Source organism: Phaseolus vulgaris, chromosome 2 (genome assembly GCF_000499845.2).
Source record: "Phaseolus vulgaris cultivar G19833 chromosome 2, P. vulgaris v2.0, whole genome shotgun sequence".
Taxonomy (NCBI): domain Eukaryota; kingdom Viridiplantae; phylum Streptophyta; class Magnoliopsida; order Fabales; family Fabaceae; genus Phaseolus; species Phaseolus vulgaris.
In genome coordinates, this window is record NC_023758.2 from 35404118 (window position 1) to 35430564 (window position 26447).

General features: G+C 30.9%; 2 protein-coding genes across 2 annotated transcripts; both read left to right on the forward strand.

The window, feature by feature from the left end:
• The first annotated feature begins 2115 nt into the window (after positions 1–2115).
• Positions 2116–8273, forward strand: LOC137811707 (3'(2'),5'-bisphosphate nucleotidase 1). The gene is made up of 8 exons (XM_068613537.1): positions 2116–2463; positions 2669–2744; positions 3982–4055; positions 4147–4352; positions 5185–5392; positions 5476–5574; positions 5688–5841; positions 7894–8273. The coding sequence occupies exons 1-8, from the start codon at positions 2194–2196 to the stop codon at positions 8055–8057; spliced, it is 1251 nt and encodes a 416-aa protein (XP_068469638.1). The 5' UTR covers positions 2116–2193; the 3' UTR covers positions 8058–8273.
• Positions 8054–22231, forward strand: LOC137811706 (UDP-N-acetylglucosamine diphosphorylase 1-like). Its single transcript, XM_068613536.1, has 17 exons — positions 8054–8894; positions 9746–9806; positions 10755–11147; positions 11295–11349; positions 11504–11655; positions 14247–14286; positions 16496–16588; positions 16664–16776; positions 16867–16941; positions 18017–18056; positions 18190–18272; positions 18376–18453; positions 19762–19905; positions 20863–20930; positions 21290–21404; positions 21511–21667; positions 21847–22231. The coding sequence occupies exons 3-17, from the start codon at positions 10986–10988 to the stop codon at positions 21942–21944; spliced, it is 1473 nt and encodes a 490-aa protein (XP_068469637.1). The 5' UTR covers positions 8054–8894; positions 9746–9806; positions 10755–10985; the 3' UTR covers positions 21945–22231.
• Positions 22232–26447: the final 4216 nt, after the last annotated feature.

Below are 26447 nucleotides of genomic sequence, written 5' to 3' on the forward strand. Positions count from 1 at the left end.
AAAGTCAAAAGTTTGTACCATCAATCTTCTCAATTTTCACATTTTCTTCTTCTGTTCACTGTTCCCACTAAATTATGATTCCTCTATATTATTGATAATAATAAAAAAATAATAACAACTTTGTTGTAATACTAGTTGTTGGAAAATAACATACATTTCCTATAATAAAATTCACGAGGAACAAAATAAATGTGGAATAATAACACACAAAATGATAATGGAGTCAACCAATCATACCTACGTTTCTGAGTTTTTGCATATATTTCAATGGAAGACAAAATTGTAACAATATGTGTTTATACAACACTGAAATTATAACCCAACTAAACTAATAAAATCTAAATAAGTTTTTCTCACAAATAATTTTTTTTCACGCTGAGTTTTTCATTACTGAATGAGTAATAATTATTATATTATGATATTTATACCTAAAGATAAAAGTATATAGATCTCACATTTTTTTTATTGATTTTTATCTTCTCTAAACAAAAGAGTATGTTCCGAGCAAAATTTCCTTTACATTGACTAAGTCCAACAAATGAGTGTTAGCTAGTATATATGGAAGAGCTCACTTAAGTGGCGTTGTGCTAGAAGTGTATTAATGTTGTAATGTATTATATGCTTTTATACATATTCAATATTTATGTTGATGGAATAATATATAAAAGTTATTGATATTAAGATGCATATGACATTGTGTATGAGTGATAATGAGCAAATAAACTTCTAGATAAAATGTTGATTTTATTTTGATAATTTTGAATTATAAATTTATTTTATGGACTTATATGTTTGTAAATATGTTATACCTTCATATAAATTATATAATAATATTTGTTTTTTCAGTATAATAATTCGTTTATTTTTTCAGTGTCTATACTTATAGGTATAATGTATATATTTATTATAAAAACATAAGCCCATAATAAATTCTTTATTTTTACACACAATATATATATATATATATATATAAATAAATAAATAAGTGTCTATTACAATTATAATATTAAATTTCAATTTTTGAAAGATATTTCTTTATTTTAATTATTTTTTAAAAATTAATGTTTCAAGAATGAGTCAGAAAATATACTATTTAATGTTACTATTTTAAAAGCATCCTTATCTTAATCACTTCTAATAAATATAATTGAGAGTAATTTTAAAAATATTATATAAAAATATCATATTTGCTCAAATAGTTATATTTATTTATATTTAGGTATTACCATAATAAGTATTTTTTATGGTAATAAATGCTTTAAAATGTTTAATTGTAAAACAATAAATGGTTTAATTTTTTTTAATTCTAAATCAATAACTGCTTTTAATTTTTTAATATAAAGCGATAAATGATTTAAAAATAATAATTATATGTATCTGTAAAATTTAATATATATTATCAAGCATTAATGAATTTAAAACATTTATTACACATTAATTTTTTATTCTAAAGTAATAAATGCTTTAATTTTTTTATCCATATCTTTAAAATTTAAATAATTATTATATATATATATACTAAAACATAAAAAATAATTTTAAAAATAAAAAATAATTAGTTATTAATTAAATTAAATATCATTTAAAAAAATAAAAAATATTATTATATTTTCTATTATTAATAATTTTTTTTAAAATTAATATCTATCAAGATTTTAACTATTAATTATTTAAACTTTAAAAAATTAATAGTTAAAATTTTGATAGTTAATTAGATATAATTTAAAAATTCTTTATAAAAAATTACTTTAACTATCAATAATATTTTTTGTCTATAAAATAATATTCAATTTAATTATAACAACTATTTATTTTTCTCTAAAACTAATTTTTTTAATACTTTTTTCATAATATATATATATATATATATATATATATACTTCTGTTATTATATTTAATTTAAATGCTGAAAGGGTTATTTCAAATAAAAATTAAATAATTACTTTTTAAGCATTGTAGTAAAATATAGAAAATAAATTATTTATTAAATATAAACATTAATAAATTCCAATTAACACAGTCTTCTTTAAATATAATTTTAAATCTGACACTATTCCAATAAATATGATTAATTGCGTTTCTTTATTTTATGAAAAGGGTAAAAAATAAAATAAAATTGTTGGGGACTGAAACAGGCACACAGCTCAGGAAAGGAGAGCACCTTGTGGCAATTAATTGAGAATTAATTGTTGGATGCGTAATATTTTTAGTAAAAAAAAAAAAGGAGAAAGAGAAAGGAAAATGGGCACAGCAACAGTTTGGTGGAGAGTGAGAGGTATAAGTGTAGGGGTAGGAAGTGAATTGAGGTTGTCCGAAGCCAGAATCCGAAGAAGGGGCATCAGCGTGTCAACGAGAAGTAGTTGCTGTTCGTCGCCACTAACACTAATCGTTTCTTCAATGCCTTATGAGAAGGAACTCGCCGCTGCAAAGAAAGCAGCCACTCTCGCCGCTCGTCTCTGCCAGGTACTCATCCACATCATCTTTTCTTTACCATCGCCATTTTCATAAACAAAAGAAAAACCCTTGTTTTTCGTTTTATTGAATTTCTTAACTACTTTTGCGCAATTGCATGTTTTTGTTTTTGTTGCATAGCCTGCTTTGTAAAATTCTTCTATTATTTTTAGATTCATTGGAGACTGATTTATTCTTCTTTTCATGGTTTGTGCAGAAAGTACAGAAGGCTCTTCTGCAATCCGATGTTCACTCAAAGTCGGACAAAAGTCCGGTTACTGTGGCCGACTATGGTTTGTTATCTTACTCCTGCTAGCATTGTGTTTGATTATATGTGTTAATGTTGAATCGTTTTTTTTTGCAAATGCTTACACTGACAAGTTAATTGTAGTTGGAAAATGAAAAGTTTAGTTGTTAACTATTGACTGAGTAGAAGTAGTGCTGATTGGGTAGAATGTTATGCTATTGGATTATGTCTACATAATTAGAAGCTGAACAATGGGAATGGTGTACGCTTTTTAGTTGTCTTCAAAAATACTTGCCATGTTTTCTCAGATGTATAATCCAAGTTTACTGATTTGATCATAACATTTTGTGCATGTAGCATAGTTTATCAGCTCTATTTCAAAGTATTTGGTTGTTCCAGTGCTTTCAGACTCTCAAAATTTATTTTATTTTTTGCTTATAATAGTTATAGATGATGTGTCCTATTAATATTTAACTAATTCAGTTTACAAGAATGAGCAAACAAATTTTAACAGTATCATTGTAGTTTTGAAGCCTTTTGCATTTCTTGAACAGAGTAGGGGAGTTGTTCTTTAATAATATTGCTACAAATACAAGCTCTACACCAGTGATTTAATAGTCCTAGCATACTTGTTTTAAACCATGTATTGAATTTGAAACACTCTTTTAGTTGAAAAATTGTTAGGATTAGCTATTAAGCCAATTGTTGTAAATCATGTTTGATGATTTACTATGTATTAGCAAGGTTGGCTAGTGTAAAGCATTTTTCCTTACAGGACAGGCACGAGGAAAGACCTTCCACTTTTATAAATTTGTTTCTATGTTATGATAGGCAAGTATGCAACTATACCAAATGTTTTGATTGTTTTTTCTCGCTCATTTATATATCTCTACCACATTATGTATTGTTCTGCTACATGTTTCCGTGTTGTATATTAATCATTTTGCAAGTATGAAAAGGGAAACTAATTATATTTAGCTCAACCTGCAAGTTCTTGGGCAAATTTCTCGCACATAACTAGTTCTTATGTGTATTAGTGGATGTTCTTTGTAATGTGGTGATTTAAATTGCTTCTACAAACATATTTTTGGAAAGATCATGTAATATTATGAGCTTATGCTTCATTGCCTATAATATGAACCACACCACTTGTGAACAAGAAAGTTATTTACAATTTTAGCAAATAATTTTTTATTTTATATTATTTTAGTTGCTAAACTTGTTCATTGAGGTTTAGATGAAGTTCCAATTCATTTCACATAAACCGGGCTGCTTTCTTACAGGTTCCCAGGCATTGATCAGCTTTATACTTGAGAGAGAACTTCCTTCTGAACCATTTTCAATAGTAGCCGAGGAGGTGAAATTGTAAATTCTTACAGGTTTCTTGGATATGCAGATTTTGTTTTCATTTCCATGCTTGAGTATAAAATCCAATTTTAAAACTTTAGGATTCAGGGGACCTTCGTAAGGAAAGTGGTCAGGAAACACTGAAACGCATTACAGAACTTGTCAATGATACTCTTGCTAGTGAAGGATCAAATACCTTTCCTTCTTTAACAACAGACGAAGTGCTTGCGGCCATTGATAATGGTAAGTCTGAAGGTGGTTCAGTTGGAAAGCACTGGGTTTTGGATCCGATAGATGGTACAAAAGGGTGAGTATTTTTTTTCTCAAAAAAATTCATTTTGGTTGTCTTCTGTTTGTCAGCTTCATTATCTTATTTTCATAAGAAAGTGTATTATTCTTGCCGTACGGATTTGTTTATAATATCTTACGTAAAACATATATGAATTTATCTAGTATTATTAATCTGATTATTATCTGAGATTGCAGTTGCCATTCAATATCTTATTTTGTTTAGGAAGTAAGGACAAGACATATAGCTGTAATGGTGATTTCAGTTTTGACAAGACATTATTTATTACTGACATGGTGAAATTGACTATCTAAAGGACCATTTAATTTGAAAAAATGTTTTCTGTTTCATTTTATATTTCACTTTTAATAAAAAAAAGGTCACCTTGTTTTCATTTTACTTCCCATTTTCAAAAGTTTGTACAGTTTACAGAAAAACAACTTATTATTTTCTACTTTCATTTTCTTTTGTCACTGTTTCTTGTATCAACTTTTAAAATCAGGAAACATAAAATGATACTAGAAAACCTTTTTCTTCTAGCAAAGGTCCTTAATTTCTCTAGAAGACTTCAGTGTTATGAAAATTGGAATATCTGCTCATACTAAATGAAGACTTTAAATCTATTTTTTTACTCATAAACATTTGATAATATAAATTACTAGTATATTAGTGTTTTTTTTTTCTTTACTTGTCAAAATAATCAAACATTTGATTAAATAATTATTTTTCCTCATTGTTTCCTATTTTACTGTCTATATTTTTATACCATTTGTTTCACTTGCATGGTCACTATGCTATTATGGAGATCATTTGTCATTGAGTAGCTCATGCTTGTGAGATGACATAATAGGTTTGTAAGAGGAGATCAATATGCTATTGCATTAGGTTTGCTACATGAAGGAAAAGTTGTATTGGGTGTTTTGGCTTGTCCAAATCTTCCACTGGCATCCATTGGTTCTAATCAGCAGCATTCTTCAAATGAAGTTGGTTGTCTCTTCTTTGCTAAAGTTGGTGATGGAACATATATGCAAGCATTGGGTGGTTCTACACAAACTAGGGTTGGTGCTTACAAAATGTTTTCTTACTTGTCACTTTTGGTAATGTCATTTGACAGTTGTGCCATGTCCAAATGATCGTCCAGGTTCATGTCTGGGATATTGATAATCCAGAGCAAGCATCACTTTTTGAATCTTTTGAAGCAGCGCACTCCTCGCATGACTTATCTGGCTCCATTGCAGAAGTAATGTTATTTCTATAATTAACACATTTGTCTTTTTCATTGTTTTTTAGTTTTTTCTCTTAGCTCTGTTAGATTTAATTACACACGATTCTTGAACATTACTTAATGAACAGAAACTTGGTGTCAAAGCACCACCAGTCAGAATTGATAGCCAAGCAAAATATGGAGCTCTGTCAAGAGGAGATGGGGCTATATATTTGCGTTTCCCTCACAAAGGATACCGTGAAAAAATATGGGATCATGCTGCTGGAAGCATTGTTGTGACTGGTATTATTTTTTCCTTTCTGTTCTTAATTATTTATTTTCGTGAACAATTTGACCAATCTTTTCTTCATAAACATGCTCTGCTTAAAATGAGTGTCATAACATAACTGTCCAGAATTGGTCATAAATAACACTTGCCTCGATGTGTATGTTTATCAAGTCCATGTCCTAGTCAAAGGTTTACTTGGATCTGGACTCTCTTCAAATACATATAGAATATAGAATAAGTTTCTGGAATTTTTAATGTTTTCTCTTATAAAGGGGACTTATAAATTTAATTTAACCTCATAAAATTGGCTTATAAGATGGAGTTTACATCCATTTATATATTATAATTTGGTCATATCTTCATTTGATATGAGATCTCCAATACACCCTCTTATGCCGAGGATTTGACATCTCGAGTATGAGACTAGATATTTGTGAGTGATCCGATTGTTGGTGATATGATAAACATAACAAACCATGTTGGGATAGGTTCTAATACTATTTTAGAAAGTGAACTTTAAATCTGACTCAACTTTACAAAACCAATTTATAAGATGAAGTTTGTATTTACTTATGTAATATAATTTGACCATATCTCTAGTTGATGTATAATTCCTATACTTTCCTTATTGTAGATAAAGTTTATACTTTTTAACAAATTTAAGGAGCTTGGCAACTTTTCTAAACCTTTTTTTGTGTGATTATTACTACTTTTTGCATGATGCATCTGGAGCGTGATGTCAAGGAACTCTAAATGCGAAGTTAAAACTAACCTTCTTTCATAAGTTCTAAGCTATTTCCATTATTTAGCAAATTGTTATTTGTGGTAATGAATTTTAACATCTGAAGGGAAATAGTGAAGGCTTTCAAGGAAAAAATAGTGCTGGGCTGAAATGTGAAGTTAATAGAACATAAATTTTGATGGCAAGGATTAAGTTTACTTCATTGTGAAATTCAATTATAGTTGAATAAAGCTAAAGATAAGTATTTTAGGGGTTATGGTTTAATTTGATTTGGAGTTAGGGAAGTGATAGATATTTGTGATGTGAATATCATGTAAGGTACATGGAATTCATACATGATACATACTCAATTCTTACCGTAGAATTTCAAATTTTAACTCTGGAATGGCACACTAGTAAAACGATATTAGTGGACTTTGAGTACTTTTTCATGATGAAATCTCAAGAGAGATTTTGACCGCTCTTCTTAGAAGAGTTGGATTTTAGGTAGGGAATTAGTTATTCATTTTCCAAAGCGAGGGCACCCAAAATTCTTCACAAGAGAAGATGAAGTACAAATCTTAAAACATGTCATTTTCTCCAAAATTACTGTAGTGTCCAGCTCAAATTAAACCCTTTTAAATTGCTCCAGTTGAATAGTCAACTCAGTATGACAGTAGATGCATCTTACGATATTCTATTTGGTGTGGACTGTATAATAAACTCTGTTGTACGATGTTTCTTCACATATTTTAAAGTGCCGGTGAATAATTATATTTCAATCTGTTTATGTTTGACTTGCCTTTATCATGTTATTTAGCATGGATCTTTCTTTGGTCTTTTAATGGTAGGAAAGATAATTTGAATGCACTACTATCTTTTTGTTGCTCGAGGAAGGTCTGGGGGGAGGGGGGATTGAAATGTTGTATGGACTCATTGTTATTTCCATTCAATGGAAGATACTAGATGTTTCTTAAATATAATGTAAACAAGAAAAAAAAAAACTGCAAAATAAGAAAAAATAGTTGCAAGGGAGTAGGTACTACAAGATTGCCAAAGATTTGCTTGTTGAGAGGAGTGCGGTTTTGAATACTCTCTGTGGATATAATATTCTTGCCCACACAACACAAGTCCTCATTATAGTGATGACATTATCCTCTTATGGATGAGCTATATATGCCGAACTCTTGTTTTTTTGAATGACTTATGTACCCATAAGATTGGAGCATACCGTTAATTGTGACTTTCATTGACAGTGAACTAATATTTAGATTCCTTCATTCGTTAGATCATTGAATGTGCCTTCTACTTCTAATCTTCTATAAATGCATTTGGACTTTTGTAGAAGCTGGAGGTATCGTCACGGATGCTGCGGGGAATCCTTTGGACTTTTCGAAAGGAAAGTTTCTCGATGTTGATACTGGTATTATTGTTACAAACCAGAAATTGATGCCATCGCTCCTGAGAGCAGTTAAAGAAGCACTCAATGAGAAAGCATCATCCTTGTGATTCCCATTAAGCTTGTTTACTTTCTGGTCGGCTCGTTATATGGGACCTTCTCCTCAATGTGCTATATTTCCTTCGTCATCTGATGAAGTTAGTACATGATTGGAAATCCTCTGATTCCCTTTGTAGCAGATTTCTGCTCTTTTTTTCAGCTGCTATTGTCTTTTCCTGCCATATACTTTTCTTATTTTCTATTAATAACATAGATCTTCGTTTAAACTTGTTTGATAATTAATTCTTCTAGATTAACTTGTCAGAGGTGATATGATTTCAATGCATAGTTGATCGAAAAGTACCCCAAAATTTAGTGAATATCAGGATAATAAGGAAAGTATGGCAAACAGATGCCTCGTATGTCACAATCTGAGTTTGTTTTGCAGCAAATATGAACTTGGAAGCATGGAAATGCCAACTCTTTAATATGGCTTGAAAAGGCTTATTATTTATTCCTTGAATAGTATAAACTTTAAGGTAAACAATTTAGTGCCTGTTTATGTTTCCTATACTGTTATAAATACAGTATTATGAAAATATTCGTTGGAAAGTTTTCAAGAAAAAGGAAAATAAGCGTTTGAAGATGAAATTTAAAATCTGTCATGCTTGTTTTGGGTGGAATTCTTGGAGAATGGTTGCTAATTACTCAGCCTCGCCTTTGAGGTTTCAATGGAGATCAATGCAAGTGATACACATGAATGGGTTAGCGCAAGAGGATTGATGAACAATGAAGGGTAATGGGACCGGTGACTGTAAAGTTGGTTGCTGCGTGAGGAGAGATAAACAGTAGTGAAGCTGACACATTAGTGATGCCAGATGTGTGGGTGTTTCCAAAAAGTGAAAAAGGTTAGCGACAGTGTAGACTTAAAATAAAAAACATCAATTACTCCATACATTTTACATTTTCTTGTTTAAAATATAAATCTTTTAAAAAGGAAAAATCAAACTTAAAAACTAAAAAAAAAACGTTTTTTAATTGATTTAAATTGTATCTTTCATATACTCATTAATTTGTAATATTATATATAAAAATGTAATATATGGATTTAATTAAATTTTCATCTCATTGTTTGTTTATTCATTTTGGTTCTACCATTAGTAAAAGTTTTAATCAAATTATTAAATTAAAATACAACAATGAGAACACTGTTCAACCAATTACTCAGTAATAAATCGTTAATAAAAAATATTGATGGCTTTAATTTGTATATAATAATATAATTTATAATAGATGCATATTGACAGTTTATAAAAACTGTACCATTTTCTACCAACAAAGGAACAATATTTTTAAAAATTAAAAGACTTCATTGAAAATTTTAAATGGTTAAATTGTTATTTTTTGTTCAAACTTAATTGAATTTTTTATTAATAGAAGACCAAAATTCAATAAAATAAACAAGTAACATGACAAAAAGAGGTAATTAAGTCAAAGAGAGAATAGTTAAAGCAGTTGAGTTATTTGAAAAAAAAAATTATCACTTATGATAGTTATATCATTTTCAATAAAGAATGTTCATGGTCTTTACTAAAAGAATCACCCAAGTTTTAAATCTAATAAAATATTAAATTATATATTCATTAAAATAGCATAATAATTGAGTGGTATGGTAAACCCATTGGACTAAAACTGCTAATTCTAGTAGTTACATGGATTGGATTGAAAAGAATAACTTTTAAAATGCTTTATTTCACAGAGCCCACACAGGTTTATTTCTTAAATCCCTTCCCTGGATTTCAACTTGCGCGTACATAAAGGTAGTACCCTTTTTACCCTTGCATTAAACGTACTTTTAGAGAAATGGTGGAACAGGTTTTCAAAACGTAGTTTAACTAAACTCTCTGCATATACTTAACTATACATGTAAATACGATTGTTTTGGTTGCTATGTAAATATGCACTATGTGTGATTTTGGCTTATGTATGAATTGCTTGCAAAAATTGTTTATTTTGAAACATGAGAATTTTGATTTAGCAGACACGAGCATCTTACGTGTGTGCGTACATAACAAAATACGAAAGTGTGCAATGATGGGAGAATGAGGGTGGAGGGGGGTAATCGGAATTTCACATGAGCGGGCCATGGCATTACAAGATATGCTTATAATATGGATAGAATCAAGAGCATATCCGTATATATAAATTTGACATATGCTTTTGCCTAACTCGAAGCTAGGGTCGGTTGGGTGTGCTTTTATGGTAATCTGTCAAAATTAAATTATTGCAATGTGCTTGCTTAAACAAAAATTATCATCCCAAACAATCTTATACAATGTGTCCTTCTGGTTAGTGCATGGTGTGGTGTGGTGTGGTGGGTACTTCAATTTTAATGTTTTTTTACTCTCTTCTTCACTTCAACCAACTGAATGAAATCATTATTTGGTAGTTACGAGAATTTATTATAAAACACCCCAAAAAAGAGTATGCAAGATAGGTACTATTGGTCTTCATGAATATCAGAACAACAAACATCTGTCAAAGTTAATAAAATGGCAAGATTCAGAAAGTTTTGTGCATAATAACAATTATTCAACATGTAAAATAAAATTAACTTATTATACCAATGATTGAGATGGGATAAGATAATTAAATTTTTATTAGATGTAATGACAAATAATTTGAAGGAAACAAATTTGTCCAACTTTTTATTTATTTTATTTGATGGTTGGGTGAAATTACTAAAGGGAATTTGATAATGACGGCAGCATAATCCAGATGTGAAAGAGAGATGGGTATTTAGGTAATTTATGAGAGTGACTGAAGGAGGGTGGTTACCGATTTGATTCTTGTCTTCCTCGCCACTGTTCCCCTGTCTCCATAACAAACCAACTATACATAACACCAACACTCCACCTCACTCACTCACTCTCTTCACAATTTGAGATCTGAATCGAAATCCAAGAGAGAGAGAAATATAGTTTGGGAGAGATTGAGAAATGAGGGAACCATCGTCGGTGGGATTCGAAGGCAACGGCGTCGTTTCTCCGCCGCCGCAAGCTCTCCTCGAGAGACTCAAAGACTTCGGTCAGGAAGACGCTTTCGCCCTCTGGTATGAGCTCTCCCCCGAGGAACGCGATTTTCTCGTCAAGGACATTGAGGTAATTTACTTTCCTGTCGATCCAATTCCCTCTCTTCGCCGCCGATTACAATTCTGAGCTTTAGATTCGCGACTCGATTTACTGCATTTCTTGTTTCCAGACCATTTTATTTTTTGTTTTGTTTGATTACTGTGTTCCGTGTTGCAGAGTTTAGATCTTTCGCGAATTGACAGGATTATTCGATGCTCGCTGCGATCTCAAGGTTTCGATGTTAATTAGTGATTGCGTGTTTGTTAATTAATCCAAACGATTCTTCTCTTCGTATGCATGGTTGTTAGTTAGTGATTGCTTTTTTCCTCGTGTGGCTAACTGTGATTGCTTTTTTCCTCGTGTGGCTAACTGTGATTGCTTACTAGGACTGCCGTCCGCGGCTATTGAACCTGTGCCGGAGAGTAGTGTATCTACTATAGAAGAGAGAAGTTCGGAGGATCGTGAAAGATGGTGGAAAATGGGATTGAAAGCTATTTCAGATGGCAAGTTAGCTGTGTTACTTTTATCCGGTGGCCAGGTATATTTGAATCTGTTTTGAATGAACATGTGCAGATTATTTTTGTTAATTTTTTTAGTGATGGCAAGATAGTGAATGATAAGTTAGCTGTGTTACCTTTATCCGGTGGCCAGGTATATTTGAATCTGTTTTGGATGAACATGTGCAGATTATTTTTTGTTAATTTTTTTAGTGATGGGAATATAGTGAATGATAATAATGATGTGGTATTTTAGTATAGTTTGATTCAAGTTGGTGCTAGTTATGTGCATATTTAGAATCTTTCAATACATGCGGTGGTGTGTTCTATTTATGTTTTATGCTAACTTTATTACACTGAGTGCATTATTGATGATGACCGGATACTATAGATAATCACTAAAAAATAATACTACCTCCTATCTCTGTATTTCTATCAGCATTATTTTGTTATTATGCCTACCCTTTTTGGGAACCTTCTCTGTTAGAGACAAAGTAGAACTGGGTCATTCCTTTTGATTGTCCCTAAAAAGTAACATCATTAGCTGCAAAGGTGTGATTGTGTAAGAGCGGATGCTCTTTTATTTATTCTTTTTAACTTTAGTAATCTGCTCCGGTGTGTTATGGTATGCTACAACTATGATAATCTCTTTTGTTTTTCACTTAAAATAATTGGTAATTGATTTCTTAGGGGCATAAAAAGCAGTGGCTTTAACCTGTTTTATTGTAATCATTAAGTGCAATAAAGTTGCTTTATGTTATGGGGTTGCCCTCGTGTTTCTCTCATCGGATTCCACCAAAAAGCAAAGGAGTACATATGAATAAATAGTATCAACACTAAAACATGATACCTAACATGATTTTAGTTCCCGCTTATTAAAACAAAGTAATCTGTAATGTTTTTCCTGTTTTTAAAAGAAAAATTAATTCCTCATTTTTTTTCAATATGTTTATCTGTGTTGTGGTCTCCGCTGAAATTGTTAATGGAATTTCTAAATGCTCCTCTTATTATTGTTAATTCTTAGTCTTTCGCGAGTCCTATCATCGATATTGTTATTATTTATCTATGCCTATGTATTAAATTTGATAACTCATTCTTATTGTTATAAAGTGATATCACAGTCTCTTTTTCATGAAGTCATGTATCTTTTTTTTTATGTGGTAACATGCCTCTTGAGAATTATTCACGTTTTTTCAATCTTTTTCATAAAACCTTGTCTCATAATAAATTTCTTTAGTAAATATTTATTTTTGCAATCAGCATTAAATATAACAAAGTATTTATAAGTTGTCATTAAAATATAATATATTCTGATTTTAAAATTAAAATTTATAAATATTTATACTTATTTTTTAATTTTCTATTATCATTAGAATAAATTTATTAATTAAATCAATTTTTAATTACCATCTATTATAATGTAAAAAAATTAAAGACAAACAATTTTTAGTATACATGTTTTTTACCCATTAACTGTGTTACTCATACACTATAATGGTACACTCCAATTTTTATTTCCTTTTTTAAAGTTGTGGTATTTATAATTTAAGTAGGGTATTAATTGCTCTCATTCTTCTCATTTTACCAAAGAGTACAGATTGACAACTACAGTGCCTAGCTTTTCTGCCAGTTATTATTTTGTTTTAGTTTACTGCTATAGTGTCTGAGATACTCACTAGTTAAGATAATACCATCTTGTCCCCATCGGGATGTGTATGTTTATTTTAAGAAGTACTAGAACCATTATTTTCAACACACTATTTTTTGATGAATTCTGCGTGAGTTCCAGAAAAAAGAGTGATTTTTTTAATGATATTTACATGAAATAAATTCAATAAGAATGCCTTAAAAAGAATGTGTTGAAGGAATTTTATTTCTTTATTAATATACAACAGATCATATAATTTGAAGGCTTGAAAACACACTTGTACTTGCAAATATAGATAGATGTCTTTTGCCTTTTTTTTCGACATTTCTTTACTCGATATATTAAGAAGTCTCCCTTTGGCAAAGGAAAATCATGAGACTAAGTGTAGTATCATGAACTAAGTGTTATATTTAGCTGTTAAAATAAAAATGTGACTAATTTTGCAGATGATTATGCATTTGTATTAGAAGTTAAGGCTGATCCAATTCTTAGTCCATCTTAAATTTTGGATATTATGGATTTTTTTTTCTCAGTACTTCTTGCAGCATGTAGTCAGGAAATGTTAGACTGATGAATTGTCTTATGCTTTTCTCCATAATCCAATCAAATTCTTCTTAGTAATTTTTACACTGGACTTTTTCTGTGAATCACGAGCACCTACAGTAAATCTGGATTAAATTTGATTATAAACATTTAGTTGTATCATGAAATATGTTACTGCTTACAAATGATATATGATGCATAAAACAAATCTTTTACAAAAAGCAGCTGGAGGAAAAAATCTTTTTGCCTTGATTTATTTTGATGCTTACTGTCTTCAGTATCAGAATATTAGTTATGTATCACTATTACATTCTTAGTGGAACTGGTGCACCTGGACCATTTTTTACGTAGCATCCAACCTTCATCCTTAACTGTTATGTTATGTTTCTAGTTGACTATCTGTTTGGCTGACTTAAGAATGTCCCAAAACTTTAAATGCAGGGTACTCGACTTGGAAGTTCAGATCCAAAAGGATGTTTCAGTGAGTATTCTCACTTGATACTGAAAGCTTACTATTGAAGCTAAAGTTTCTTAAGTTGACATATTGGACCAGTTTTTTAGAAACACGGGCATAATATTTCTGAAATGCTTCTTTTATGCATCTAAAAGAGATTCCGCACAAACAGTAGATATCTTTTGGATAATAGTAGGGAATACAAGTAGAAAAATGAGAAGAAATATAAGATAGCTCTCAATTTCTATAGCGCAGTCCAAGCTACAGAGACTGAAATTTCCCCAATATATATATTCTCTCTCGCCCCTTATCTCTCTTCTCATCCCTCTATAAATTTTCCAACTCCCCCCAGTCTATCTCTCACCCTTCTCATAACAACTTCCCCTGTTCCCCTCCTTTTTATGTTCCTTTTCTATTTCTTATGTAACTGGGAAATTTATAAAATTCCACATAATGTTAAAAATCATTATTGTTTGTTTAAACAGTTAGCAGGGTATGATATAGTTATCACTACACATTGTATTCATCATTTGGTTGAGATACTCATTTGTTCTCTGTTTTATTTTTTTTTATTATGTATTTTTTTTCATTCAGTTCATTTTTCATTTTTCATTTTTCGTGGATTTTAATGATGTTTATAATTTACACACTATGTATTGACGTACTTATTTCATGGTAAGATTATTATAATTAGTAATTAGAACCAATAGAAGATGCTTATTTCAGGCAAACAAGTTTTAGGAAGATTACAATTTTCTTTGGTGGAAATGAAAACCAGGTTGCTTCTATTTATATATAGATTCTTTAGTTAAAATCCTTCTGGTCTGGTTAGAAAGAAAGCAAAATATACTCGCTATAGAAAGCAGAAAGGTGGTTGTTGTTGACCTTGGATGGCATACAACCAAGTTGACATTTGCATGTAGAAGTAAAAGGTAGCTAATAATTTCTGATTCTGGGATCACTAAGATTTTTACTGGGTGTAGATATGAATACTAAGTGCATTTCCTATCTGCTTGAATTCCCATTCCCTTTTCTCTTGAGTTATTCATAGTATTACTCCTAAATTTCGTCAAAGTCTGCGTTTCTGTGAAATTTTTATAAGCCTTTCTACATTTATTTTTGTCATTTACTTTTTTATTTATCTCAAAGTAAGTTACACCTTGTGGTAATTTTGTCATTTGAAGGAACTTTGAGGGTAATCGTGAAAATTTGTCTTATTATTATTGAAAGAATTGCTCGTAATTGTGTATTAATTAGTATTCTTATTTATAATGAAGAGATACAATAATAAAGAATAAAATTAATAATAAGAAATATTTGGTAAGATATTTCTTTATCAAATCATATCATATCTAATGTAATATTCAAATCATATTTCTAACACTCCTTTAAGTTAAAGTTGGAGCATATGTATGAGACAAGTTTGATACAGATGTTATTAACAGAAAATCCCATAAGAAAGTCATGTCAGTCCATTAGTTGCTGGAGTTGATACAGTAAATAATTACAATGATAAATTGACCATATGCATCATATAAATCAATATATGCCGGAGGGCATGCTAGCGGCCAAAAAGAAAGGCTTGGAAACTGTAACGGTTGCCAAGGAGTGAAAAATGCCTTGAGAGCACAACGGCCTCCGAATAGAAAAATATGTTTGGTGAGCTCAGTGGCTGCCGGGAAGTAAAGATGCTCAAAGGACACGGCTACTGTCATGGAACAAAAATGCTTGGAGAGGACGGCAGCTGCTGCCGAGGAGCAAAAATGCTCGTAGAACACAAAGGGCGTGGCTGCCAAAGAGAAAACAAATGCCTAGAGAGCGTAGAGGCTCGGAGAGTGGGACAGCTTCCGGTGAAAAAAAAAAAATCACCGAGGCATGGGGGCTACTAGAGAGTAAAAGTTATTACAGTGGATTGGATATTGTTTACTTGACCAAGTTCAGGCCAATGCATCTAGAAAAAAAAGTCATGGCCTAACAGTGAATTAGTGGCAACACAGGTCATCTAATATAATAGCACTTTGATACTATATTGAAAGGATTGTAATTGTTTTTTGTATTCACACATTAGTATTATTATTTACAATGAAGAAGAAATACAATAATAAAGAACCAAATTAATATTTAATAATGGACAATATTTGGTGAGATATTTCCCTATCAACCATATCATATCTCTCTATTTAATTTAAATCATATCTCTAACACAATTAAATCATACTTCTAACAATTGTTTTAGATATTGGACTTCCATCTGGAAAATCACTTTTTCAACTTCAGGCTGAGAGGATTCTGTGTGGCCAAAGACTAGCTGCTCAAGCTACAAATGAGAGTAAGTTCCCACTTGTCTTGCTTCAGTTTTTTCATGCATTCTTCTGTTATATTCTCACCAGTTTTTGCATTGCAGATTCAGCTTCTTCAGTGCAAATACACTGGTACATAATGACTAGTCCATTCACTGATGAGGCAACACGCAAATTCTTTGAAAGTCATAAATATTTCGGTCTCGAGGCTGAACAGGTAAGATGTCTAAACCATTTTCTGATACTATATTAGAGTACTTGCTTTACCATCGTTTACTTATTATATGAACTCACCTCCATGGTATAGGTTACCTTTTTCCAACAAGGAACAATCCCTTGTGTTTCTAAGGATGGCAGATTTATTATGGAGACTCCATACAGGGTGTGCTCTCATTCTTTTACTGAGCTTTAAATACATTTTCTTCTAATTTTTGCTTTCTTCTATGGATGTTGACTAAAACATAGAAAAATGAGGGTAGCAAGAACTTACCATTCAACCTATTATTGCTGATAAATAATTTATTTATTTGATCGTGTTATTATGCCATAAATTGGAGTAACTGTGTGCATCTCTTTAAGTATTTCAAAATTGGAATTTGGCTGCTTCTGCTCATCAGTGTGTGCCTAGTTCAAGATGAAGTGTCCTGTAAAAGTACACACCATAAAGAGCTTCTGAAAATAAGAGAACACCCCACAAATTATTCTTAACGGAAAAGCTTGTGGTTGGTTGGTTAGGTAGGTGATAGTAATAATGAAATTCATTACTGTTTTAGGTATCACCCTGGTTGAGTCTTTATCTTCCAAGCAAGTCCACCTAAAGATTTTTTTTAAATACTTTTTTTTTATCAGCAATAATGTTTTAAATACTTTGCAAATAATTTTCTGGGAATTAATTAACAATAAACAAATGTGTCTAATTTTCTTCTGCTCCTCCTTCATGTTTTTTACAATTTAACATTGCTATTGATTGCCATCTTTTCACACTACTCACGAGAAATAAGAACACATTTATGTGAAAAAGGTTGGAGGGTTTTCATTTTGGGCTGGATTGTGTACATATTTGGTTTTAAACAACCGGGACTACTTAAAATTGAGGATTGCTAGTAGGAAAGAAAGATTTACCAACCAATATGTTGAAATGATTATAGAGTATTCATGGTTCCTTAATCCTTATGACATGGCACTTTTAAATTTGGGCATATGGCAATGATTAAGACATTTAAGTAACCAAAATAATTGGACACTAAACTTTAAAAGAGGCCCCCTCTTCAATTCTTTTAGGGCCTGTGAAATTTAAAGTTATCTAATTAGGGAATGAGTAGTTGAAAACATGATTCTTTATTCACAATTTTTGGTTTTGTTTTAGTCATCTAGCTAAGTTTTAACTATAGTACCTTTGGTTTATGATCCTTTTTTTGCACTGTCTGGTGGTTAATATTTGAAACTTTTAAAGCCAGGTAGCAAAGGCTCCTGATGGGAATGGCGGAGTGTATTCAGGTACCTAGCAGGTTTATCTACACGAGTTATTTTTTCATATTCCAGTCTGTAATGCTTACATAGACTGGTTTTCTTTTTTTGCATATTGGTGGTCAAAATTGAAAATATTGGAATACTTTTTTTTTCTGTTCAGCTCTGAAATCTACCAAATTATTGGAGGACATGGCCTCAAGAGGAATTAAGTATATTGATTGCTATGGAGTTGATAATGCACTGGTAATTAATTTTTTGTACATATGTTGTCTCTTTCCTTAATCGGTTTTCTTGGTCAGTTATCACTTCTCATTTAAAGACATTTTGATAAGGACTTGTGAAACAGGTTCGTGTTGCTGATCCAACTTTTTTAGGCTACTTCATTGATAAAGGTGTTGCGTCTGCTGCAAAAGTTGTCCGCAAGGTAACAGATCAATGAAGTAATTCCTATTGAGATAATCTGTGGAACACTCTCTGAATTTGAGAGGTCACGTTATTTACTGCTTATATTTCCCATCTGTCAAAGAATGAAACCTAGCTGTGTGGATTTGCCTTTTCACTGAAATTATGAATATTGTATTTAAGGAGTTTGTTCTTAAACAAATGGGGAAGATCTAATGCTTTGTTGTCCGTTGTAGATTAGTTATGACTGCTTAGATGGATGATATGAAACTAGTAGGTTGTTGATAATCACTATTCATAAGTTTTTTACAGGATGCTCCGTTGTTTAGTCCTTTATTTGAATCTATTGCCGTTGTTACATTCACGGTTTCCATTTCCTACATCTCAGTTAGATTGTATTATGATAATGGTTGATTGCCAAAGCCTGGGAGGGTGGATTGCCAAAGCCTTACAATGATGGGGCTTTGGGCTCTGGCCATTTTCGTAGCTAATGTTGGACACCTTAGCGTGTATTCTTCATGCCTAAGATTGAACATATGGAGTATAAAGTTTGCAGGACTGAATTAAACGTATGCAAGTAACCCGTATTAAGACTAGATAAACTTTGAACCAAACTGAACCCGGTCCCTAAACATAGATAAGGGGAGAGGATTTCCCACACCTTATATGGAATTTTGTGGCCATATTCATCCTCGCCATCATGCCACATAACTTGATTAAAATGCAATGCTTCAGGTCCTTCAATGAATCTGCAGAAAGAATATATGACAGTAACAATACACTGGAGTATTTTTGTTACTCCTTTTTCTACCAAATAAACTGATAATTATGTTCTTATTTCGGATTATAATTTGAACCCACTTTATTATCCCAATACAGTGATCTTTGAAAACATAACACTGATAGAATAAACTGGCACTCTAGGACCCAAATTATTTAGGCAGGTTGAATTCCAGATCTTCCTGTCTTAATAGTTTATTGTCTTGAATTGAACTTAAAACATGGTCAGTATCTATTACTTATTGATCATTTTCTATCTTCTATCTGCATGGTTCTGTTGCTATACACCTCACGGGGAACAGAAGAAAAATATATTTGTTTAAGACATGCTAGCCTAGGAAAACAACGGAAGCATGCATTCAACATACATATACCTAGTTGAATTCTAATATGTTTGGAGTTCTGTATCTTGTGATGTTGGTAATATTCCGATTCAGTTATTGATGAAAATTGCATGGATGAAAGTAGTTTTTTTACCATTCAAAATCATTTATTCAATTAAGTTTATTCTTCGCATATTTTATGGTTATTAAATTGTCATTATATACAGGCATATCCACAAGAAAAGGTTGGTGTGTTTGTTCGACGAGGTAAAGGTGGTCCTCTTACCGTAGTTGAATACAGTGAATTGGAGTCGTCACTAGCTTCTGCAGTCAATCAAGCAACTGGCCGTCTTCGTTTTTGTTGGAGTAATGTTAGTCTATTTTTCCTCTTTATAATTTCATGGCTTTTGCTTTCTGCATTCAATTTGCCTTAAACTTTGAGGATCAGTGCCCTTGAATTTTGCCTATGATCTTCTAGAATGGAAAGCTAGGGTTGAAGTGTTAACACCCTACTACGTGTTAGGAACCTAGAAAAGGGTTTATTTTACCGAAAAAAAGATGAGAAGACAGATAAAAGAAAGGATGAGGATAACACTACTCTCGTAATGTTTATTGAAGAACTAAGAAAAAGGGAGAGAATTCTCCGTCCAAAATTTTTCCTTTTGTCCAACAAAGCTAATGCTCAGATCCCAAATGGTAATTTCAGAATGCCCAGTCTTCTATACCCTCTTCTACTGTTTCTGCTAATTCCCTACCTCTAAATTGTTAATTGCTAAAATACTCCCTGGTCATGTTACTTACACATCCTAAATAAGTGGAAACCAAATGTATCAACTGTTGATCTTAGCTTGCTGGATCTGACAGGAGACAGGAGCTTTTGGGCTTTGATATGATCATATATTCTCTTTTAGCAAATGGGAATACACCGTTAGAGACCAATGAAAATTTCTAAGAGAGAATATATGATCATATCAAACGTAAAAAATTCCTAATCTCTTTCTGTGATGAGAATTGCCTTGTTGTTTTGTTTCTTAATATTTTGTACCAATGCTTTCTTTTCTATACTTCCATCTGGTTGCCATTACAGTGGCTTTTGCTAATATGATTCATAACTCAATTTCATTAACCACGAGAAATTCATAAAGGTCACATGACAATGACGCAATGGTGTCATTAATCTATTTTTCTAAACCCACTAAAGGGATAAGCATGAGTATTCATCTAGTCATGTATAGATCATGAAAATATTCGTACTTTAGAATTTGATTGTTATTTTTACTGGCTGATTTTTAAATCTTCAAGGTTTCTGATCAATCTTGTGATTTCAGGTATGCTTACACATGTTCACTCTGGATTTTCTAAACCAAGTAGCAAATGGCCTTGAAAAAGACAGCATGTATGTTGCCCTCTTCATTCCAACTTCCCTGCCCCCATTATTTGTCCTCCTTCTCACTGTTTTCAAATCCAAATGCGAGAATTATTAATTGCAAGGCATGCAACCTTGTAGCCTTAAGGTCATATTCATATAATCTCATATTCGAGTTAAAAAGACTATTTCAATACTCAGTTTACATGTATTACTCAAGAAGATTAATCACACTCTTCTTCTGATGCCTGATTTATCAGTAGTTGATATTTAACGAATCTAGATGAAGTAAAAAAGTGGTAGATATACCTTTTGAATTGTTTGATCATATAATCCGCCATCTTTTAGGAGTTTTACATACGTTGATCGTGCATTGATTTTATGCGCAGTTATCATCTCGCAGAGAAGAAAATACCTTCCATTCATGGATATACTATGGGATTAAAACTTGAACAGTTTATATTTGATGCGTTTCCATATGCTCCTACAACTGCCCTTTTTGAGGTGACGATAATTCTAATTTTTACTTAAAATGGTTAATTTCTTTCTTGACGTGATGTTTGTTTAGGATGCTACTCTTATTATTGCATATTTTATGCATCCTGCTCAGGTATTACGGGAGGAAGAATTTGCACCTGTGAAAAATGCAAATGGATCCAATGTTGACACTCCAGACAGTGCAAAACTGCTTGTTCTTCGACTCCATACTCGATGGGTAGTTGCTGCAGGTGGCTTCTTAACACATTCAGTGCCCTTGTATGCAACCGGTAAGTTATTACTCCATATCCTAGGAGAGAATAAATATAATCGTGGCTGGACTATTGTCCTCACACACAGAATCTTCGACAGAAAGAGATAGATTGAGAGAGTATTTTTCGTTGCAAAGATTATTGTTTTACTTAACTCTTCTTTTTCCTTTCATGAAATGTCATTGCCCCTCTTTCAGGTGTTGAAGTGTCACCACTCTGTTCGTATGCTGGTGAAAACCTGGAACCTATATGTCGAGGGAGAACGTTTCATGCACCTTGTGAGATCACATTCTAGTTCCACCGTTCGTTCGGCTTTGCTGTGACATACACTACAATGACGGAGTTCTCAGTTCCATACAAGTTGCAACATTAATTTGGGCATGTCACTCATCATTCACTTGTATCAATGTATATTATTTTCTCCAATCTGTTTTTGATTGGCTTTTTGTTTTGTTTTTTTGGTTTTTTCTTTTTTGCCACTGATCTGTTTTAGTATTGCTGAGAATGTACATGTATCATAATTTTACCGAGCATTTATTTGCCCAAGCAGACTCAAATATCCCTTGCCTATTACAAAATTAATTCATCCCATACCTTTTTAGTGCACAATTGTGATTTAACCCGTTACGACTTTGTGGTAAATTGGGTAATAGAGGTGTAAGGAAGTAGCTCCCTGCCCGTTCGGCAAGCAAACTCACTGTCCACGGAAGAATAGAGTTGGAAAATAATTGTGCATACTCGGAGTAAAGAATAAATACATTCATTACTCGTTACAATATATTCAATGCTATAACCATAACCGAGTAGTAATGAATCAGCTCGAAGCACTCATCCGCAGGGGATATTTCCTCTTTGTACAAACACTCATACTCGAATTCGTTACTCAAATTTGCGGGGCCAAAAGTCCACACGAGGGGATACATTGACTTCCTCAAAATGTTTGACACGAGTGAGGCACATCGAACACTACATGTTTGATATATTTTGGTATATCATCATCATTCTGATAACCAATAACAATTTATTTTCAAGTTTGAGTTAATTTTAGGAATCTATGAAAAGATGGAGATAAATGGCTAAAGGAGGAATGTACAAGTTAAAGACAAAATGAAATGACAAAGTTTGAGCACTGAAAACTCGACCAAGAAAGATCGCTCCAGAGACCAACTTGTTCTCTAGAGCAAACTCGTCCAAGACTCGCTCAGACTCGTGTAAGTGAGTTCACTTAAGTGAAGTTGAACTTTTTCTTGTGAAACTCTTAAACACGTAATATCTTGCTTAAGCAATATGTCACTTAATCTACATCAAATTAGGTTAAATAGAAGGCGCGAGACAAAACCCTAGAGGATGCAGCCGTTAAGGAGAAATACCTTGCATCTTCTTTTTTTGATTTCCATGCTTGTAATGACCAATATGAGTGGCTAAGTTTTCCCTTGGGATTGAGAGTAATATGTTCAAACTCTTAATGTATTAAGGTGATATTTATTCATAATACTATATTCTTGATTGAGATTAGTATGACCATTTTATTCTTAAAGTTTGAATATTTATTTATGTTTTTATCATTAGGTTTGAATGGAAAGTACTTTTTAATGCTTAACATATTTTAATGTTAGGAATATATTTGAAACATTAATTGTTTTATAACATCTATTCGTAATGGTAAAAAAGTTTTAAACAATCTTAATAATTTTGTATGTGTGGAATTTATATGAATGATTTTTATATGTGCATCAATGTCAATCAAATTAGAATGTTGTATATTTTTGTTCATTGAAAATAAAGATGAGTGAGAAAGATTAACCTCAATCCCAATTTTTTCAATTGAATAATCTAAATCGTGTACTTTGTTTTTATTTAATTTCTTACATAAATTCATGATACCAACAATCTCTCAAACAAATTTTGCACATATTTTGATATTTAGTGAATATTATACTTGAGATTTTAGAATTGTTCCTAATGAGTTTAATATTGAACAAATTTTTGACTTTATACACTTGTAGTCAACACTTTATTTTGTGTTTTTTGTCTAAAATATTTTTATTTATGTACAAACTCATATGTAAGTTAGTTGAGAATGTTAATGTCTCTAAAGAGTAAGATTTTGGATTTCCAACTTTGATAATATATTAAGCTTTGTTTGAAGTTGAGGAGTGATTTTGAATTTCTTAATTTAGATTTACTTGATAGTCTTTTAAGTTTTATTTGAAGTTGAAATGTATGCCAAATGGTTCTTATTGGTGCAATTTTCTTTTCTAAATTTGTCACTTAGTTTTTGTTTGTTGTTTAAAGTTTGAGTATATGGCTATTCTCTCCTTTTCATTATTTTGTTTGATTTTTTAATATCTTGCTATACAGAAACATATCAAGATAAGAAATTTTATTCAATATGAGGTCTCAAAGATTGTTTATGTTAAAATGAAGTATAAGAAACTGTGAAATAATATATATATATATATATATATATATATTTCATTTAAATTATTTTTTATCCAATTTGGTATAATTTTTTTCACACAATTAAAGTGTAAAATTGAACTACATCAAATTATTTTTAAAATGTTTAAACTATTGTTAAAACTTTTAACCATTAATATTTATTTTAAAACATATTTTTATAATTTATAATTCAATTTAATATAAGAAAGTTTATTTATAAGTAATTTTTTAGATAAAAATTAAAAAAAATAATAATTTAGTCATCTTTCAAAAATAAACAAGTTTTTATTAAAGAAATCCAATTTAAGTCATTACTAATTTAATTCAATTCAATATTTTTTTAATAATCCTACTTCTGTTTCGTGCTAATCTTAAAACAAGAATGTGAAAATCCCATTGGGAGTGGGTTTTAAATCAATTTCTTCTTTGATTTATGATATAATTTGTGGAGACACTATAAAAAAAAATACTAAAGTCCCTTAAATTTTGTATGAAATGCTTACCACAAAAGTATTTCCCCTTAGATATAGATATAAATTTATTTGTCAAATTCGTTGGATATATTTGAACAAGTTAATTCATAAATATTTTGAAAAAAATAAGTTAAAAGGTAAAAATAAACTTCTTTTGAAAGCTAAAACTTAGTTATGTATACATTTTTTATCTATAAAAATTGAACATATGTAAAAGAGCATTTTCTTTGAATTAAAAATAAAAATTTAGAAAAACTATATCAAAACTTATTTAATGATTTTATATATAAATTAATCTTAATTTAAAAATATTTTTATTTTTCTTTCCTAAAATTACTTATTCACAAGTTCAACAACAGTTCTACAATTGGATTTTCAAACGGGTTATGTTTGGGAATGGGATTTTAGAGGAAATGGCGAGGAAAGAAACATATTTTTTTTTAAATTAAAAGTTATATAATATTTATACAAAATAAAGTTATATAAATCGTTATTTTATTTTAAAATTATAAAATTAGATATACTTATTACACTTTTTTTTTTCAAAATATAACTCCCAAATTATATATATTACCTAACTCCAGTATTAATTAAGAAACATTCTGAATATTCCAATTACACATATTAATTTATATAAGGATTTTTTTTCAGTCAAGAAGGTACATTATAACTGGTATTACTTCTAAAAAAAAAGTTGTAAAACCGTATAAATATCTTAGTTAATTTTTTAATAATCTATTACATCTATAATAGAAAATTAAGTTAAAGATCCATCTAAAAAGTTATATTTTTTATTGCATTTTTTTTCATATATATACAAAATTGATCTTCAGATGTATATATCTTAATAAATAAGTTAATGTTATCTATAAAGTAATTAATTAATGTGGAATGTCCAAGTGTATATATAAAAAAAATAAAAAAAATAGGTATGGTTATTAGGAATGGCAAAGCGGTCAGCCCGTCCCGTATAGGCCCGTCCCACAAAGTGAGTGCAAGCTAGACTTTCCATCCTGTCCCGCATAAGGGCTGGCTCGTGGGTTTGCGGGCCAGACCGCATTCAACTTTTTTTTTAGAAATTAAATGATTTTTTTTAAACTTTTTCTCTTAAAAAATTGTCATAAAAAACAAAGGCATTAGGATTAATACAAATATAAACATTAATTGAATGTTACATAATCCAAGTATCAACCTTCCAATATTATTGACTTACCCACTACCTAACATATACACTATTATTTATTTCAAATTACACGAAAAATATCATATCTGTATTTTCACCCTCATTTCTTTCTTGATATTGCTTGATCACCTATCTCTTTTTTGATATTGCTTGATCACTTCATCTTTTTCTTTGTGCAACTAGATTTTTACTCTGCATGTTAATAGTATTATTGTGTAGCTGAATTAACTCTTTTTGCATGCTAATAGTATTAGCTGTTATAAGAAAATGATAAAAAATGGGGTAAGAAGAAGAGATGTTTCTTATTCTCTTATGTGTATATTACATCACTTCATGTATAGGAAAATATATAGGGAGTTTCTCTCTCCCAAATTACAATCTAATTAGGTAGGATACTAATCATGAGATTCTATAATTATTAAATTAATTGCATATAATTGGGTACAATATCGTCAAATATTGCATACAATAATTGCATATAATTTGATAATTATTATTTCCTTAATACTCCCCCTCAAGGTGAAGATCAAGAACCCCCAACTTGTGTCGTAGCGTCAAAAATCGTTCCTTGTCCAATGCCTTCGTAAAAATATCTGCGAGCTGATACTGTGTCGGTACATATGAAGGACTAATTATCCCAGCTAGTAATTTTTCTCGCACAATGTGGCAGTCTATCTCAATGTGTTTTGTGCGTTCATGA

Bases quoted from the DNA above. Each gene is read 5' to 3' on its own strand.
- LOC137811707 (XM_068613537.1), top strand. From the start codon at position 2,194: ATGCGTAATATTTTTAGTAAAAAAAAAAAAGGAGAAAGAGAAAGGAAA. The intron at 4,353-5,184 runs GTGAGTATTTTT...ATGACATAATAG, and splicing joins CCGATAGATGGTACAAAAGG to GTTTGTAAGAGGAGATCAAT. The intron at 5,842-7,893 runs GTATTATTTTTT...GGACTTTTGTAG, and splicing joins TGGAAGCATTGTTGTGACTG to AAGCTGGAGGTATCGTCACG.
- LOC137811706 (XM_068613536.1), top strand. From the start codon at position 10,986: ATGAGGGAACCATCGTCGGTGGGATTCGAAGGCAACGGCGTCGTTTCT. The intron at 14,287-16,495 runs GTGAGTATTCTC...CAATTGTTTTAG, and splicing joins AGATCCAAAAGGATGTTTCA to ATATTGGACTTCCATCTGGA. The intron at 16,777-16,866 runs GTAAGATGTCTA...TCCATGGTATAG, and splicing joins TCGGTCTCGAGGCTGAACAG to GTTACCTTTTTCCAACAAGG.